The 20120-nt window shown below is 31.4% G+C and overlaps 1 protein-coding gene and 1 pseudogene across 2 annotated transcripts; both read left to right on the top strand.

Moving 5' to 3' along the window:
• The window catches only part of LOC128174538 (multiple epidermal growth factor-like domains protein 10), a 34640-nt pseudogene extending 28130 nt beyond the window's left edge, over positions 1–6510 (top strand).
• Positions 6511–7120: 610 nt separating this feature from the next.
• LOC128172591 (multiple epidermal growth factor-like domains protein 10) lies at positions 7121–18821 on the top strand. 2 transcript variants are annotated; one of them, XM_052838377.1, is made up of 10 exons: positions 7121–7693; positions 10632–10856; positions 10988–11239; positions 13857–13994; positions 14966–15103; positions 15675–15815; positions 17061–17144; positions 17340–17483; positions 17584–17704; positions 17797–18821. In XM_052838377.1, exons 2-10 carry the CDS (start codon positions 10778–10780, stop codon positions 17987–17989), a joined length of 1290 nt encoding a protein of 429 aa, XP_052694337.1. In that variant the 5' UTR covers positions 7121–7693; positions 10632–10777; the 3' UTR covers positions 17990–18821. The 2 variants fall into 2 exon arrangements, with proteins under 2 accessions (XP_052694337.1, XP_052694336.1); XM_052838376.1 differs by having other exon boundaries at positions 7125–7693; positions 17061–17198.
• Positions 18822–20120: the final 1299 nt, after the last annotated feature.

Genomic DNA, 20120 nt, shown 5'->3' on the forward strand with positions numbered 1-20120 from the left:
TGCCGCCAATAAATCCAAACTGTTTGTCGCTGAAAATATTTTGAGTGTTCGTGTGTTCTACTATCTTCTTCCTGATTAGTTTCTCCATAACCTTACATAGAACACTGGTGAGACTAACTGGTCGATAATTGGATCTACTTTTATGAATAATGCTGTTATATGACCAATTTTCCATTATGTGGCACAATTCCGCTCTTAAAACTTTCGCTGAAAATTGGGCAAAGCGGGGCATCCTTAACATCTGCCAATTCGAACAATACTTTCGGATGTACTTGGTCCGGGCCACCTGGCCAGGTGATTGGGTCGTGTTAAGATCTTTCAAAATTTTATTTATGTCTTATTTGGTGTTCGGCGCATCAGATGATGTTTTAGTACAGTGACTCTTTCCAGAATCAACTGGGTTTTCTGTATCTACGTGATTACACTGGTGAAGAATTCTGCAAGTACTTTTGCTTTCTCGGGTCTGTTGAAGCAACAAAAGGAGTACCGTCGACTTCGGTGTGTAGCTCTGATATGCCAGAAACAGATTTGCGTTTTGAGTTCACATATTTCAAGTTTTTGCAAATAGAATTGGCAGTTTAAGCAATTTCTCTTTCCCCTATTTTTCGTTCTTTTCTCGGTACTGTTTTAATTTTGTTCCTCGCTTTATTGTAATCTCTGTAGTGTTTACTGTCTCTGGTTTCCATATAACGGGCCCAATGACTATGTTTCCTTCTATTACATTTAATGGTATGATTTGTTAGCGGTATCTTTCCCTTTCTATTACCTCGTTTGCTCTTTGTTCATCGATTCCAGTAGTGTCTTTTTAAATATGTCTATCATGTCTTCAGTACACTGCCTTCAAAAACAGCAACCACTTATTTTATTGTCAGAAAAATTCTAAATAATATCTTGTAATTTATTTAAATATCCGCGAATAATATAAAGATTTAATATTAATCAACAGGTTTTAATCATCCTAGCATGTTTCTAACGCCCGTTTTCACTTCCTGGATAATGACTACATGAGGTACATACACATTGTGATGGAGTCAGTTCTATTTTTTTTTTATTCACTGTGATGATCAATTTAGGAGAGCATATGTTAGGATATTGTATTTACTGAATTATTCATTACTTCCGGAAATGAACATATAATATTTACATGAATGAATATATTTTACAAATGATCATGTATTAAAACTGGACTTTGTAGTGTAAAACGTTTCTATGCTTTAAATGCCCTTGACTGGTGTAAATGCTCAGTATACGTAAAAAGTCTTAATGACTGTTTTCACTTCCTTGATAATCATTACATGAAATCCTTACATTGTGATGGAGGCGGCTTTATTTTTCTGTTTATTCATTGTGATGATTAATCTAGGGGGAGCGTACGGTAAGATAATCTAATCATTGAATTATTTATTACTTTTTTATGTCAACAGATAATATTCACTTCTATGCATGTATATCGTACAAATGACAATGTATTTAAATTTCACATTGTAATGTAAATTTGTTTTAATGCTCAAATTAACAGTAAGATCCCTCTAACGCTTATCTCTCATAAGAACTATATCGCCACCCTTTCTCCCCCGTCCCCTATGTAACAGTGATATTCAATATATGAACGTTAATGTTAAGTTCCCTTTTCTTTGTACAAATAAAGGACATTTTAGGAAAACAACCTTGACACCTAGAGTATACGTAGATAACTGAGATACATTAAGAAATGATAAATCAGTCCATGCCTGTTATAAAAAAAACTGTTGCAAAATCCTTTAAATACAACAAAGAAGCAATATCTTCTACAATTTGCATGTATACCCTACTTCTACTCGAGTCAGAGATTAAAAACGATTCTAAAATTAAAAGATAATGTTGTTTAAACCTACACTTGTGTTTAAACTTATTCATGAGTTAATAACCTTTCCAAAACTCTATTATTTGAAATTCGTAGAAAATTTAGCCTTAAACAAACCAGCGTGGCAGCAGCATCCTTACCCCAATAGATCCTGGGGAGCAGAGCGTGCTGTGGACGGACGAAAGTCAGACCTGTCTGTTTATGGATTACAGTGTACAGTATCAGCAAACAGACAAACAACAGCAGAATGGCGGGTAGACCTGGGTGAAATACTCAGTATACACCACATCTTTATACAGTACAGGACGGAAAATACAATATGGGGTAATGCAGATTTCAACGGTTCCACACACAGTTACTTTTTTCCAGTGATAGAGTTAAACAACTTGTAGTAGGCTATACACAAGACAACAAATCATAGATGTTTACACATAAAGAACCCCCAATATTTGCATTTTTTGAATTTCAGATGCGAATAATGGCTATACTAGAAGATTCCTGGGATACTCTGTCTACATATCAAACTCAACCAATAAAGAGGACGGAGTACTATGTTTTAAGGACACCAACTACACCAGAGCCACAATACCCAATCCTACAAATATCACGTGCATCGCACACGGTAGATACGTCATCTACTACAACAACAGGACCAACCCTCCGGATCCTAATGATCATGCTTTGTATGCATACAACGAACTGTGTGAAGTAGAAGTTTATGGTATGTTTTTCAATCAAATCACAAAGATGTATTAATAATAAATGTGTTCATAAAGACTAAAATGTTTCTTGACATGCCTGACATTATAACAAAACAACACTTTAGAATGTTATACATTTAATTTGCATGAAACTATTGCATCTGTTTGATTTCTAGTTTTAGAGGATTTTGTAATTTCGGTTATTAAATTTACGTGTTCCGTTATTACAGTTTTTTTTCCCACTTTTTTCCACATATTTTACTTGATTATGACGTCAGAGTTCATGTCAGTTCATTGTTCTTTAGCTCACTAAAAAATCTTCTGAAAATTAACCACGAGAAGAAAATCGATGTATTTTTCCTTTGATAGTATGAAATTCTTGAAATTTTTTTTTTTCTGGTTACCAAAAAATTAAACTTTGATTCTCGCAAAAATGAAAGATGAAAGCCATATGCAATTTACATTGGATTGTGGATCAAAATTTATTGACGCCAAAAGATTCTATTGGATCAATGTGCAGACCATGATGACGCCACTCAATTGTAATAGATTAAGGGTGTACCGAGTGATAAGTAGATGTTGCATATCCGTTAAAAGTATGTCAGCATTACATGTATATCTACATTGTCATTAAATATTGTTATCTTTCTGCTTTTTGCGAGAGTGTTCAATGGGGAGCCATATTCATTTTACAGGAAACTGTGGGTCCGAAACAGGTGCTAAATTATTTGTAGAATCAGGACTGAATAATAATCGGGAGAAGATCATTATTCAACAAAACTTAGCTATCAATTGTATATATCAATACCACATATTATTAAGTTTTTAATCAGATGATTGCGTTTTTTTGGATATATATATATATATATATATATATATATATATATATATATATATATATATATATATATATATATATATATATATATATATATATATATATATATATATATATATATATTTCTTAATTTGTTTTTTATACCTTCATCAGAACAATTTTAAAATTTGATCCACGATTCATATTGTGGTCTGTATTAGACCGTCAGTGGGCATGGTATGAATCTATATGAATTATGATATGAAATTATGTTATCATATGAAATTATGTTTTAGTTATGAAATTAAAAATGAACCACGAGCTTGTAAAAAATGTTCATAAAATATAAAACACTCTTGGAATTGCGTACATATCCCTCTCTTTATATCCATTAAAAGGATGTCCCACACCAGGATATTACGGAGAGGACTGTTCCTTACCATGTCCACAGAACTGTCAGGAAGGTAACTGTAACATCGTGAATGGAACCTGTCTTGGTTGTGTTGCTGGATACCAGGGTCCAAACTGTATTGCACGTAAGTAGTGATACATGAATATGGGCGTCATGATTAAACTAAACGATTTTCTTGAGTGCATATTGTAAATATGATTAAAATAACGAACCATACATGTATAATAAAGAATTAGCAAATATTATCAATACTGCATGAGTAAATCATTATATTGAATGTATTATCCTCAAGGGAATACTAAAAAAACGTATCTTGTCATCTTTTAACACAGAATGTTACGACAAAACGTACGGCATTGGATGTCTTCAGGTTTGTGGGAACTGTAAAAATAATGAGCCGTGTCATAATGTGAATGGTAGCTGTCTAAACGGATGTAATAATGGCTGGTATAGTGTCAAGTGTGACAAAGGTAGGTAAATGAAATGTGAACGTTACAAGTGTATTTTAAAATGGAATGGTGGAATCCTCTGCATGAAAAATTCTATTAATCGGTGTATATATTTATTTTTTTCAAATAAAACTAAGAAATTCAAACAACATGCCTATAGTATGGCGTAAAGTGTCAGTAAAACTGTCAATATGAATAACTTTCTTTTACATGGATTCAATTTGTCATCAAAATAGCTTGTCCCGAAGGTCGGTATGGCTACAACTGCCAGGAACAGTGTAACGTCAACTGTGGAGTTCCATACAGATGTGACAGAGTGACAGGACAGTGTGAGGGAGGATGTCAAGTGGGATGGAAAGGCGTCACCTGCGAAACACGTAACAAATTTTTGTTTCCTTTTATGCAAGTGCTCTAATTGCTGGTTGATTTTATGAAATGTTCACTTGTATTAATCTTACAGAGTGCAATGAAGGTAAATTTGGTCTACACTGTAACCAATCGTGTGGATTCTGCCTTAATAAAGGACAATGTCATTACATTAATGGTACTTGTCTGATCGGATGTGATAGTGGTTATAGAGGAACTGATTGTAAACAAGGTATTTGCCTTACATAAGTGCAAATATAATATCATATCATTTTTACAAAAATAATAAGTTTAAAGCTATATCTGGCTACTACTAGAAAAACAGGTTTTTTTTAACCTATTATATCATGAAAAGGTCCAACAATCCGTGACTATATATCTCAGAACTGTTCATACACATCTTTGAAAGATTAATTTCGCAAGATAACCATTTTTCCTATACTCTTACTGTATAAACGTCTTTAAAAAAAATAATGTTGATATACTCTTAGCTTGCGGTAACAATACCTATGGACAAGGGTGTTCGTTAACATGCGGAAACTGCCTATACTTATATGGGGAACAGTGTCATCATGAGACTGGTCAATGTCCACGTGGATGCGACGTTGGTTTTCAGGGTGAAAGCTGTGACCGAGGTATCAGCAGTTGATTTAAATGAAAGATTATGTAATTTTATGTATTTATAATACATTATCATTTAATTTGTTTTTAAATCAAAATATGAAACAATATTGTAGTATTTGAGTCTGCCATCCTGGATGTTGAGTCTAAAGAATCAAATTCCACACTGCTGTATGTCTTTGTGACGTTTCTAATCCTTAGTGGGCTGCTCAATGCGTTTTTTATAATCGGGTATGTAGTTTTACATATATCTAACTAATAAATTGACTGTTTGATAAACAGAAAACTGCTTTTTATATTTTTCTTTTTACCAAATAAGGTTTATGCTGATTCTTTTTTCTTCCCTAGAAAACTACGGAACACTATTTGTAGTCAACAAACAAACACCGAAAATCTCGATTCACATTTACATAGAGTTGGTAAGGATCCAGAACAGGCCCAGCCTTCTTCTAAATCCACGTACCATCTCAACGTAGATGACAACAACACCGCTTATCAGGAGCTTGGAGAAATCATCCAAGAGTCCCATTACGATAAACTGTCTTAATGATATCATCAGAAACCCTGAATATATGTGTATTCGAAAAGCTGCTTTGTTGGTAAAAGATTGATGTAGTTTGAAAGCTAAAAAAAGAGTTCCAATACGATACTTGACAATAGTATCTGAAACCAAAATGTATGTGCTTACAATTATAACAATAATTGTGTTGGTGAAATGATGATTAAGTATTAAACATATTTAAAATTCTACACAGTAAGATCTCTCCAGTTTACGTATGTTTTGTGTTATTCAATGGATCAACCCAAAATCAGTTTACATGTATTGCTGTTCTTTAAGATTTACAGAAATACATTTTATAAATATATTCGAAATAATAGTTTCACTCGGTAATTTTTATAAACAAAAATTCAAACAATATAGACCCATCCTTTTTGCAACCAGGAATTAAAAATCAACGCTGAAAAAAACTAAATGCTTTAATTCATCTTAAGATCATCATCTTGCGCATTTTAAGTCAAACATTTATGTGTGTTAATCTTTGTCATTTACATAAGCAGGTACTTCTATTTAAAGTGTGGGGACAAGATGTTTTGCGAAATGCACTAGAATACAATGATATTCGACTGAGAAAGTCTCACTGATACTACGCACTCAATTAAAACGCACATCATAATATTATCTATATTATAAAATTAACGATGACCTATATTTAGAATTGTTCACCAGTTACGGGGTAATATTGTCATTTTAATGTCATTGATTTTTATCATGTCATGTAAATAAATCCAATTTTCTAGATTTTGTGTTTTGATTGCCTTCTGTAGCCCCAAATAGGTACAGGTTAATTATATCCAAAGGCCATGGTTGTATGAAAAAATGCTATTTTACTATTACTATTATTATTGCTATAAAGATACATTTCCAATAGTAAAAAAAAATTAATGTTGCAAGATAAAGGTATAGTAGTAGAAAGTGAAAGAGATAGATGAAAACAACAATGCCACACGTGTTCCAGACTAATTTCTGGACTTTGTTTCGCAGACGTTGTGTCATAATACATGTAGAACTGAATATATATTACGAAATGAAATATTTAAAAAACAGAACTGTAGAGCGGAAAAGAATACTTACTCAAAATGATAGTATATCATGGTTACTGTCTATCGTAAACTAACTCTTGAAAATATTTTGTGACAAAAAGGCAAGTACATTATGATTTAGGAAAACCAGACTCTAATGCAATATATGTATCCGAGTTTCTCAACGAATTCAATAATATATGTCTTTACAGTCAATATACTGTAAATAATGTATAATTTAGGAGTCCATATTAAACAATTTTTCATTAATCATTTAAATTAATGTGAACAGAAAAAGATGATTTTTGTATTTATTTACACAATTTTATCAATCCAACAGCATAATTTAAATCAACTGCAAAAATTCCACTTAACATTTTCTAGCAACAATTAAATTCACGATTGATATTAAAATCCGATGATGTTGGTACACTTGATCAGTAATTTTACAATCTGTTGGAAAGCACGATTTGTATAACCATTACAGTAATCAGTAGGTTCTTGACTACATTCATGGGAATATGACAAAGCACCTTTTTAAAAAAAAATGATATAAGCTTGGCCATTCCTTATCAACATAATAAACGCATTAAGTAAGAAATGTTATACCATCTGTCATTTTGATTTTTGACTTTTTCCTCATTTTGTATTCAGTCCTTTTGTTCATATTAAATCTAACCACGCTCTTTAAAGTCAAAACACGGACATATAAAGTTACTGAACAAAAGACATTTAAATGTCATTGTCATTAAAGATATACCACATAAGTGAAAAGGCAGCTCCGTAAATTTCAATAATACTTCCTGTACCGATTAGTAAATATATCCAACGCAGTCAGTCAAATAGAGTGGAATTTATTATGTTTCTTGTTTTCTACACTGACTAGTTTTGGAGCAACATATGGTAATTTATAATTTCATTCAGTTTTTTGTTGACCTTTAATTGAAAATATTTTATTCATACAGCTCGTGGCGGTGTGTATTATAATACGGTTGTGCGTATTTTTGATCACTAAATTACGTTTTTTACATAATTGCTTCAACAAATACACAAATATCTACTATTGGTTGTTTAGTGCTACAAAATGGCACTTTGTTATAAAACGAAATAAAATATTTTACGAAGCAAGGTTTACGGCGGCCTTTTTTAACCACAATTGTTCATTAATTGCAAACTACTTCCGGGTATTTTGAATCACAAGTCTAAACGGAAAAGTAGCAGCTAGAAATACCTTTTTAATGCAATACTCTGACTCAATCTTATTAATTTCAATATGTAAAAAAAAAACCGGTTATTAACTTTTATCAATGCTTTTTTCTCCATGTTATTGAAGAAACACACACATTTTTTTAAATACATGTATTATTAATGCATCCGTCTTCAAACAATGACAACTTGAATAAATGTGTAAAATACACAATTGAAAGCACATACCCAGATTATGGTTATAATGGTACATGTACTAAACAGCGATTTCGGTATCATTCATAAAGATTAAAAAAATCCATAACAGATAGAAAAACAATAAATCAGCGTCGCGAGAAATACAAACTATATATATATATATATATATATATATATATATATATATATATATATATATATATATATATATATATATATATATATATATATATATATACACGTGTACATAGGAAGTATTACAAAACATAGATGATAGATCTATATATTGTTTCTTAAATTGAATCATATATCATGTACATATATTATAATTGTTTCTTTGTTCAATGCATTTCAGATGGTATATAGGTCATGATCCCAAGTGCTTTTCCTGAAATTATCAAATATCACAAAAACCATTGAGATTCCCACCTTAATCCAAAGATATTATTCCTCCTTTGGTCATGGTGCATCAGATCATTATGGTATATAAGTCATCGCCCTAAGGAGTCATCCTGACCCCCTTAGCATCAGAAATTATCTTTAAATTATTGATCTTTGATGATCCTATCTCTATTTAATCTTTATTATTAATTTGTTTTTTATTTGGTTTATTATTATTTATTTGGAGACTTGTTGTTTTTGTACGGTTCTTTTCATATGTATTATTATTCTTCAATCTTCTTTTTCTACTTTCCCGCTCTGAACTTGTTTTCAGAGATGACTGAACACAATTGTACAAAACTCTAGGATACAATAGGCCTGCATGTTTAGTTGTGCACCCTAGTTTGATTTTTCTCATTTAGGGTTAGAAAACCACTTTTCGGGGGGAGTGGGGGTCAAAGGGTCTGGGGCCATATGAGACCATATGAGAAGATCCGTAGACTCAATTTTAAATGGTAACTTTAAAACGGACGAAGATAATATTATAGGGTTTGCATAATCATATATTGACTGTTACTGGCAATATATAGGGTTTATTAGATCTGACCCCTTGGCCCTGTGGGTGGTCCTAACCCCCTTAAACAGAAAGTCCCTTAATATCTTCAAAATAGTTGAGATCCCCACCCTTTAACCATATATATTCTTGTTCCTTGTGTCAAGGGGCATCAAACGGTATGTAGGTCATGGAACCCAGGGTCGGTTGTGACCTCCCTCGAACAGGAAGTGTACGAATATCTCGAAAACAGTTCAGATTCCCACGCCTTAACCATATATATTCTTGATCCTTAAAGGGCATCAAGCGGTTATGGGCCCCAGGGTTAAAATTATTTTTTTTTAACCGTAATGCACATCTATAGAACAGTCCCTATCATATATCAGGATATGATGTGTCTATCCATTAAATCATAAGAGGGGTTTTAGGATCTATGTGGTTTTTTTAAGTGATAAAAACCTCAATTTTCTGCTACTATTTGACTCCCTGGATGAAATTTAAATTTCTAAAACCTTACTGCACATATATAAAACAGTCCCTATCATATCTCAAGATATGATGTGTCTATCCATTAAATCATAAGAGGAGTTCTGGGATTTATGGAGTTTTTTTGGAGTGATAAACGTAAATTTTCTGCTACTATTTGACTCCCTGGATGAAATTAAAATTTTTAAAACCTTATTGCACATCTAAGGACAGCCCTAGTTATATCCCAAAAGATGACGTAGCTACTCCAAAAGTTGTAAGAGGAGTTCTGGTTAACCATACTTTTTTTTGCAAAAAAACCGTCATATTTTGTTGCCAACTGATACCCTTGATAAAAAAAAAATTGGAACCTGATCACACTTCAAAATGACACCCCCAATTATATTCAAGAAGATCATTTGACTACTGCAAAAAAAGACGTTTTTGAAACCAGTTGTATTGGTTAAAAACGTCATTTTTCAGCCATCAAATGACCCCCAGGACAAAATTGAAAATTCTGAAACAATATTACGCAGCTATAGGATACTCCAAAACATTTTCCAAGAGTTGATTTGTCTACTGTTGAAAATGTAGGAGGAGTTTGAGGAAGAAGGTTTTTTGTGAAAAAACGTCATTTTTTACCAATTATTTGACCCCTAGGACTACCAGAGAATTTTTGAAACCTTTTCACAAAACAAAATGACACCCCAAATCAAACTCCAAGAGTTCAGTTTGCTGGTTTATAAGATATGAGAGACGTTTGAGAAAGTTATACGTGACAGACGAACGGACGGACAGACTGACGGACGGACGGAACAGGGTATCAACAATATACCCGAACTTTCTGAAGAAAGTGCGGTATAATAAACAATGCATGTTTGCTTGGTCTTGAAAGAAAGAACAAAATCGTACACAATGTTACAGGTCGTATTTTGTTTAGAAAAAGGATTCAACTATTTCTCCATATTATCAATTTATCTTTGAGTTTCAAATCTTAAGTATTCGATATTTTTGTATAGCAACACAATTTTTTATTAGAAAATATTGCGTTGAATAAGCCAGCATGGCAGGAATATCCTTTCAACAATGAGTGGGTAGCGGGTCTTGCTGTTGACGGACGGAAATCTGATCTTGATGCTAATGGCGGACAGTGTACAATATCAGAAGATGGAAAATCAACAGCAATGTGGCGGGTTGATCTGGAAAGAGTAAACAGCATACACCACATCTTTATACAGTTCAGAACGGCTAACCTTCCCTGGGGTAATCTTTTTATTGAGACATTGCTAACAAAATATGAAGATAAACAAATACACAAGAGAACTCCAAAATGAAATCATTTAATGTTTAACTATTGCAATAAATCTTGAAGTGCTCTTTTAATTTCATATCAGATGTGAATAATAAATACACGGGGAGATTCATGGGATACTCTGTCTACATATCAAACACGACCAATAAAGACAATGGAGTACTGTGTTTTAAGGATACCAATCATACCAGAACCACAATACCCAACCAAGCAAACATCACTTGTATCACACACGGGAGATACGTCATCTACTACAACAACAGAACTCATCCTCCGTATCTTTCTGGGTATTCTGAATATGCATTTAACTGTCTTTGTGAAGTAGAAGTTTACGGTAAGTTACTAAAGATAAAATTATACAAATAAATATCTATGTAATCATTAGTGATGTCAACAAGTACTCAAGTAGTCGACTACCGCTTGGTCACACCGATCATCGACTAAAATTTTATAAGAAATAAAGTGAGTACAATTTGAAAATATTATTTTTTTTCTTAACGCAGCAGTTTTTTTGTGCTACTAATGTAAAAAAACAAAAGAAAGCAGTTTTCTTTTCTCGACATGTTTCATCCGTAAGTTAAACTCTTTTCCATTGGTGTTCCTGGTGTATTTTTATAGCGGCTACTTATTGATATCTTTTGGTTTACATGGGCAGACATGCACTTAAGAACAATTTGTGTTTCCACTAATCGGTATTTATTGGATTAAATGTTTTCATTATAAAAAAATTATCCATCAATCATTTTGTCAAGTCATTTGTTTTTATAATCATTAATCTTTGAAAATTGATTAGATACGGACAATTATTAAATGAACATTAAACATGTCATATTTGTTTGCCAATTAAGATGATATGGAGCTCATATGATATGTGTAAGCGTCACAAAAAAAGGAAACGCCATGACAGTTTCTAACGGATATTTGAATAAAATACTTTTCAATTTATTTTAAATCAAATACATCTAGTACATACATGTATTATCATAAATTTTTAATTTCTTTTTATTTTAAGTTAAAGTGTATATGACAGTAACATTATTTGATTAGAAAAGGACACCCATTTTCAAATAAATCATCGTGTACTCGACTATTGCTCGACTAAAGCCTCCGATTAATCGACTATGCCATCCGAGTAAAATTGACATCCCTAATAATCATATATAATGAGCTTTATAATGAACCTATAAGGATGAAATAGTTTAGAGACTTATCGAGGAGCTCTAATGCAGAACTATTACATGTATCACTGAATTAGTTTGACTCCTTCGTAATGTACACACTATAACCATATAAGGTGGTTGTTTTTGATTGTCCTATATTTCAAGGATTGCACATTTAATGATTTTTTCCACATGCAAATTGAAAAAGTAAACCATTGACTGTTGAATGTTCCCATTCGCTAATTGATATGGTTGACATTTACCAAATTGTACTTACTTTAAATGAAAAATCAACAGAATCATTATGTTTTTGCAAATATTTTTTCACGAAAGAAAAAAAAGATGGCTTTTAAAAAGAAATTTTAGAATATCGAGAACTTTGAGTTCAGAAAGCAAGTAACTTTTTTCAGGAGTGCCTATCTCAAAGAAAGTTTATTGAAGCAAACTCTGAATTGTGTCATAGAAACTCATGAGCAATTGTTTTCTCTTCTATTTCTTGAGAAAACTTATTGATAGCATTCTTAACTCTCAAAAGCCAAAAGAGCTAAAATCTACACAATCTAGTATTAGCCAGTTTATTTTTTGACTGGTTCTAGCCTTCGGCAAAACAAAAAAATGGACTACAGGAAACACGTAAGAATCAAATGATTATTCTTTTTATATATCTAACGAAATAATGCACCTAACAATTATTAATTTACCTTTTCTTACATTTTATGATTAAATATTAATTTGTTAGAAGAAACATGTAAATATTAACAAAATATCATAATATTAACAATTAAATGCTTTCTTTGAATCATGCAGATTATGAACCTAACGCTGGTTATGCATTTCGTCAGTAGTGCCAGCATGAATCACCCAAAAAAGCATTTTATCCATAACTGATAATGTTCCAACTTAACGACTATAAAATAGGTATCAATATATTTGTATAACTCCAACAACATTTACCACCTGAGTCATCCATACATATAAAGTAAAACTAGAAACAAAAGATAAATAATGCACTCTGTCACTATTGTGACTTTGATTTTATCACACATAAAATTACAGATAAGACCAGATGACAATAGATGATTATGTAATAATCACTTTTCATAATATTAATACCAAATATGAATATTTGATTCTTTCTGTCCAAAATTATTTAACAACCATTATTTAACATTGATAACATTTGTAAAAAAAATCTTTGTGGTCTGAAACCACAAGACAACTCAAATAAAGCAAAAAAATATACAAATTACATTCCGCAGCCAGATGTAGGTGTTGAGGTGGTTGAAACGCTTTAAAAATTTATAAAGACTGTAAAATGATCAACTGAGAAACTAAACGACCCACCTTTTCCCGCAAAACTAGTCCATTAGTTACACGCTGCGAGATTACTTTCGTAATTATTAATGAAACTGCGCAAAAAATTAGCATTATACTACAAGAGAGATATCTCTTCCAAACTAAATAGCAACATCATCAATACACATTAGGCATTTTAAGAAATATTAAAGTTATTTTATTGTTGAAGTAACTCTAATGCATATAAATATCAAATATTAATCGAAAGATTGAGAAAGAGAATTCAAAATCTGCTTCATTTGTTCGTTTGATTTGAAAAAAAAAGTTTTGCAATTCTGTTAAAGATTATTTTTTCATCACATGCAATATAATCATCATGAAGACGAATACACATCAGTATGTTCTATTGTGTTATGTGAAATGCAATCCTTCATATCATGCTGAAAATACAATAACTGATTGTCTTCTTATTCTATTTTTTCATATCTTAACCAGGATGCCCGACTCCGGGATATTATGGAAAGGATTGTTCCTTATCTTGTCCTCAGAACTGTCAAAAAAGTCGTTGCAACATTGTAAATGGAACGTGTCTGGGTTGTGTTGAAGGATACAAAGGTCCAATTTGTAATGAACGTAGGTTTTGTCTTTACTTTTGTGTGTCATTTCTTAAAAAATGATCAAAGTACAATTATAAAGAATAGCAGTAAGGACGATGCGTACTCAGGGTATGAGTTGAATTGTTATCAAGTTGAACGTCTATGAAAAATTTGATCTAAAACCTGTTTATCAAATGAATTAATTTTGACATCACATTTACTATTTTACTTTGTTACGGATTTAGGCTCAAAAATAAGAGGAAACCAAAGCTAAATTTTTCGAATTTTGTTTTCCACGAAAACACTCATGGCTGTACTATAATAGTAAAAGTTAAGGTTTTCTTTACTAGTCATTACAAATTTGCATATATTCTATTAATTATGTCTAAATTACTTCTTAAGATAATCGAATGGCACGCAATGAAAAAAAAAATTATAAAATGCTTAAAAATAATAAAAGACTGCATACATGTATATCTAACTTTTCCTTATTAATCTCTTTAGATATTATGACAACATATGGGTTATTCATGTAATTTCGGACTACTTATGTTTTAAAAGTTATCACCGTTCAGTGTTCTGTTAAAAAGAAGAGAAAATTCAGGCTGGAATAATTTAAGATACATGTAATGTCACTGAAAAAGTTATGTTTAGTTTATATTTAGCTGGACTGTAACTTAAAAACTGTATTATAAGTAATATTTTTACAATAAAGAAAAGTTTAATTATAGTGTTAAAATTAAAAAGGGTTTTTTCTTGATTAAAAAAAAATATTCAGTGATCATCAACTCAAAAAGAAGGTCATTGACCTACATTTCAAGAATATTTCTCTTTTTTAATGTTTAAATTAAAGATCTAAAATACACAATGCAAATTTTGTCATTATCATCAGTGGATTTTTTTTTCAATTCGGAGTAAAATTAACCCTTTAAAGCCTCTAAAGAGAAAAAATGACGAGACTTTGCACATATCAGAACAATGTTAAAACAAAATGTATCTATTTCACAGAATGCAGCGGCAAAATGTATGGCCTGGAATGTAAGCAGATTTGTGGAAACTGTATAAACAAAGAACAGTGTCATCATGTGAACGGAAGTTGTCTGAACGGTTGTGACAACGGATTTTATGGCACCAGATGTGACTTAGGTATGCTGAAAAGTATATTTGCATTGGTTTAAAGTAAGTGTATCAAAGTATGTATATCAAATAAAAATGTCGATGGTTTGTTAACATCAAATTCTGAAGTAAAGTTTAATTGTTTAATATAATAATGTACCAATAATACAAAATTCTACAAAACATAATCTATACACTTTATGTAACAAAAAAGTTCACCACTTTTGGTGTTTTAATGACAACGTATTAACAAAAAGTTAAAGTAAAGTTATCATGACTCTTATTTGTCTTTATATGTACTATTCCGTTCGTAACTACGGCCTTTTAAGATAAATATGGTATGCAGTGCCTAGTAAAATGGTTTCAGGACTTGAATTTGAAAAGTTGGCTTCATGGGATCAAGATTCTTTAACATTTATTATATCATTTGAGTTAAACCATACAGCTTTTGTTTAAAATACGAATGAAATTGTGATGCTCTCTAAGAACTCCAAAATGTTTTGGTTTAAACATCCAAATATTTTAAATCTTATTCTTACATTTTAAGACAATTTTTTTTAAATAGGAGTTGTTTATACCAATCAATTTGTCATCTGAATAGCATGTCCTGAAGGTCGTTATGGTTTAAACTGCCAGGAACAGTGTAACGTCAACTGTGGAGTTCCATACAGATGTGACAGGGTGACAGGGCAGTGTGAGGGAGGATGCCAAGTAGGATGGAAAGGCACCCCCTGCGATACAGGTAACGTTGGATTTTTTTTTCTTGAACATTGTCATTAGATACTAGTAGCTAATGTCAAACCGATTACCAGTATCATATGATATAATTTAAAAAAAAATTGTCTATAACAGAAAAAGTAGTACAAATAGATAAAACCACACGTATTAAATATTTATGATTTAAAACCTGATTTGAATTGATATGTACTTCTTTCAGTCTTTTTAGAACGAAGAAGCATCTTTAAAAATATGTAAATAATTTAATTTTAGCTGTACTGCCTAATTCATTAGGAAGTAAAGTTATATTAATAGCATAACATAATTGCCAAGGTCTAAATACGACGTGCCTGCGAAACGTATTAATCCGTTTGAATTTACGTTTCAATTTTTGTACAAATTAAAGACATTTTACTAAATAATTGGCCTTATTTTCTAATTTCATTAGAAGAAAATTAAACAATAAGAAATTAATTTAATTTCAACATATGTTATACGAGTATAAAATAACGTGGGCAAGTTTGCGCTTTTTCATAAACCGATTTGCGCTTTTAAAGCGTAATCTGCCGCAGGGTGTTTGATATCGTATAGCATAGGTAGAAATTAAATTCATTCCTTAAGGTAGCTAAACACAGTTTTGTATAAAATCCAGGGGGGGGGGGTTCTTGCTTTGGGAAAAAGCATGATGGGTAGGGGGGTTTTCCAGCCATTTTGATGCAGTATACATGAAAATTATTTTTTTTTCTCAATTGCATAATTTAGAGGTTTATCTTTTTAAATACATGAAAAAAGTACGTAGACATTTTTTAAAAATTAATTTTGTTAGACTGTAAAAGGGAGGTAACTCCAAAAACTTCCGGATTCTACACGTGCAGAATTTCATGAATTGAGGGTAATATAGCACTTTAAAAATCTGGCGAATGTACCCTGAAAATACTATAAAACTGCACAGAAATTACAATGGTTGATTTATCTGCATTCTGCTGTTAGGGGGAGCCTAAAATGCATGGGTGGACTGTATTTAGAGGCATCTTTTTGTCTATTTTCCTCATGTTTTCAATGCCAAATAAATTCCAGAAGTATGTTACATATGCATTATTCTTAATTATTTACGAAATTCACAATTGTATCTTTCTTTTGATATATAGATATATATGTAACATGTTTTACAATTTAATTTTATATGGGTCAGTTTTGCTCGCCCCTCATCTAAAAACGTCCTTATAACGTTACATATAGAACTGTGTTTCGCACTCTAAATATATTACAGAATGCAATGAAGGAAAATTTGGAAGGAACTGCAACTATTCGTGTGGCAACTGTCTAGACAAAGAACAGTGTCATTATATAAATGGTACTTGTCTTAACGGATGTGATAGTGGTTACTATGGAAAGAAATGTAATGAAGGTAATGTATCCTTTAACAAAATAATATATAAAGAAAATGAAATTTCAATATAAAAAAATTGATTCATGGACCTTTTACTGATAACCATATGAAATGAATTGAATAAAAAAAAATTATACTTTTTTTATAAAATAAAAATAGTTTGTAATAACAATACCTATGGACCAAGATGTTCTTCAAAGTGTGGGAATTGTCTCTATTTATATGGAGAACAATGTGATCACGTGACTGGTCAATGTCCACGTGGATGTGACGTTGGTTATCATGGCGATCGTTGTGACCAAGGTATGAGTGATTATACAGTAATTAACAGGAAATGATATAATAATTGAATTTCGAATTAATTCTTATATACATGTATTGAAATGTCATTTTATCATTTCAGTGCTTGAGTTGCAAACTACTTCTGAAACTACGGAGTTAACAAAACACTCATTCACTCCATTATATGTCTGTATTGCTGTCATTATCTTAAGTGGGCTGCTAAATGTGATTCTAATAGTCAGGTTGGTGCAAACATGAATTTTCTTAGATAAACCACAGTTGGGTGTTGTGTATTGAAGAAATTAGTTCATGATGACTTCATTTTTTTTTTCAGACTACTTAGAATCAGTGTGTGTAGACAGCAAAAGGACCAGGAAAATATAACTAGACATAACGAAGGAATCACCAATGAATCAAAACACCTGAAACATTCTCCTAAATCCGGGAACAAGGAAGGAGAAGACAATTCTGCTTATTATGAACTAGGAGACTTCTCACAAGAATCTCAATACGATAAACTTCCTTGATCAAGAAATACAAACCAAAGCAGTCGATGTAAAGTTTTGTTTTTTGAATAGTATACGCATATTGATTGTGTAGATATAAGAGAATAAAAACGTCATCGATCAAATAATTGTGCTCGCTCTTCCTCGTGATTATAAAGAATTAAATTTAGACAAATATATTACTTTGAACTATTACAAATTCAATTTGACCTTCATTTATATATTTCATACTACATGTAGTTTGTAATTTAAAATGTAACATTTAAATAGTTTACACAGAAACACATTTGTTAATCATAGTTTGTTACATATCTTTTATCTCTATTATATTAACCTACTGTAAATCAACTATATATCAACTTATTGCACAAACATGTATAATGAAAGAATATTACTTTTCCTGTATTTCATTTTGTTCTTAAGGGTGATAATTACATTTCCTTTTTTTGTAAATCGATCGTTAACGGTAACGTCATTAGTCGGATATTCATACATCCTGTAATATGTTTTTAGATTTTAACGCAGCTTCTTTTGAAAAATTAAATTTTGTGGTCCCTCATACATTAAAATAGAATTAAAGTAAAGAAATTAAGACCCAGTGCTGAGATCGGAGTGAACACTTGATAAGTACATGTAACTAACGATCAAATTCATTCTTTCTTTTGTCACCTCCTAGTCTCTTCAGACCCCTTTTAATCTATAATTAATTCTTTTTTTATCTTAATTGATGAAATTTATTTTTGCGTGGAAATAGTTATAAATGCTGTAATAAAAACTTTTTTGTACTCATGTCTAATTAAAAGTCATACAAACCTTCGAAAACTGTTTACATTCATCAGAATAAAATTGAGAGTAAAACTCTCCTACCTTATCATTAAAATGTTTTCTTTTCTTCTTCTATCTTTCGCAGCCTTTGCGTTATGGTTTTGTTTTTGTGTTTTATTTGTAATTCATATAATAATATTGTATAATATTAATATTATATAATATTAATAATATTGATTGTAAATTCATTGTATTGTCACAAATACTATTATATCAATATAATATAATATAGACAAGTATATATTGTCTACCTGTCATTGAAAATCAATCCTAACTTATTCCATCCACATGGCTAAACTTCGATGTGGCTAAAAGACAAACTAATCTTTTACTAAGTCAATGAGATTAATATACTTTGCATATATAGATAAACTGACAGTACAATTATTTATAGATATATACACTCTGATACGTGTATATATATGTCTTGCCTTAACTACATACTTTGTACGTTCATTATGAACGCAGGAGCTACTGCTCCTATTTGTCCATCTCTGTGGTCTCATGATCACCAGACTGTGTGATAGCCTGGTCATTGCTTTTGTATAGTCCATAATTGTCCATAATATAGTGGTCCATTATATAGTCCATAATGATGGTAATTCCAGTACCTGTCCAGTCGGCAGATAAAACATGCTCAGAAAGTTGATCCATGAGTCAGCTATCAGGTTTGTGAAGAAGTATTTACGAACGTCTGGTTTACAAATCTGCTTTGCCACTTTCATATTTTGTCCCGTGGTGTTACTTGTATTAACGATAAACATTCATTCTGTTGTTTATTCATCATGAATTCCACCTATCATTTTATATGCTTCTATCATATCTCCACGTAAGCGTCTAATTTTCAGTGTTGGTAATTTCAGTATTTCCAGTTTTTTCTGATAAATTTTCTCTGACAGGTATGGTACATGTAGCATTTTTGAGGCTCTTCTTTGTACATTCTCAATAGATGCAGTGTCTTTACATTTATAGGGGTCCCATACATTGTTCACATATTTTAGATGAGGTAGCACGAATGCCTTGAATAATAAACAGAATTATATATAATCTAATGAGAAGAATGCTCGTCGGATAATGCTAACTATTTGATTTGCCTTGTTAATCTGTGTTTGAATATGCTTATCAAAACATAACTATCGACGTTGACTCCAATATTTTTTATTATTATTCCACTGATTATATAGTTGCTGTGGTTCCATCACACTTCTTCATGATGTATCTGCAGGGTTTTTTTTCCATTTGTTTTGAACCTTCAGCAAATTGCATTTGTTTAGGTGGAACCGTAGCATCCATACAAACTCTAGTCAAGGAGGTTGTTCTAGTCATG

The sequence above is a fragment of the Crassostrea angulata genome, chromosome 2 (genome assembly GCF_025612915.1).
Source record: "Crassostrea angulata isolate pt1a10 chromosome 2, ASM2561291v2, whole genome shotgun sequence".
NCBI lineage: Eukaryota > Metazoa > Mollusca > Bivalvia > Ostreida > Ostreidae > Magallana > Magallana angulata.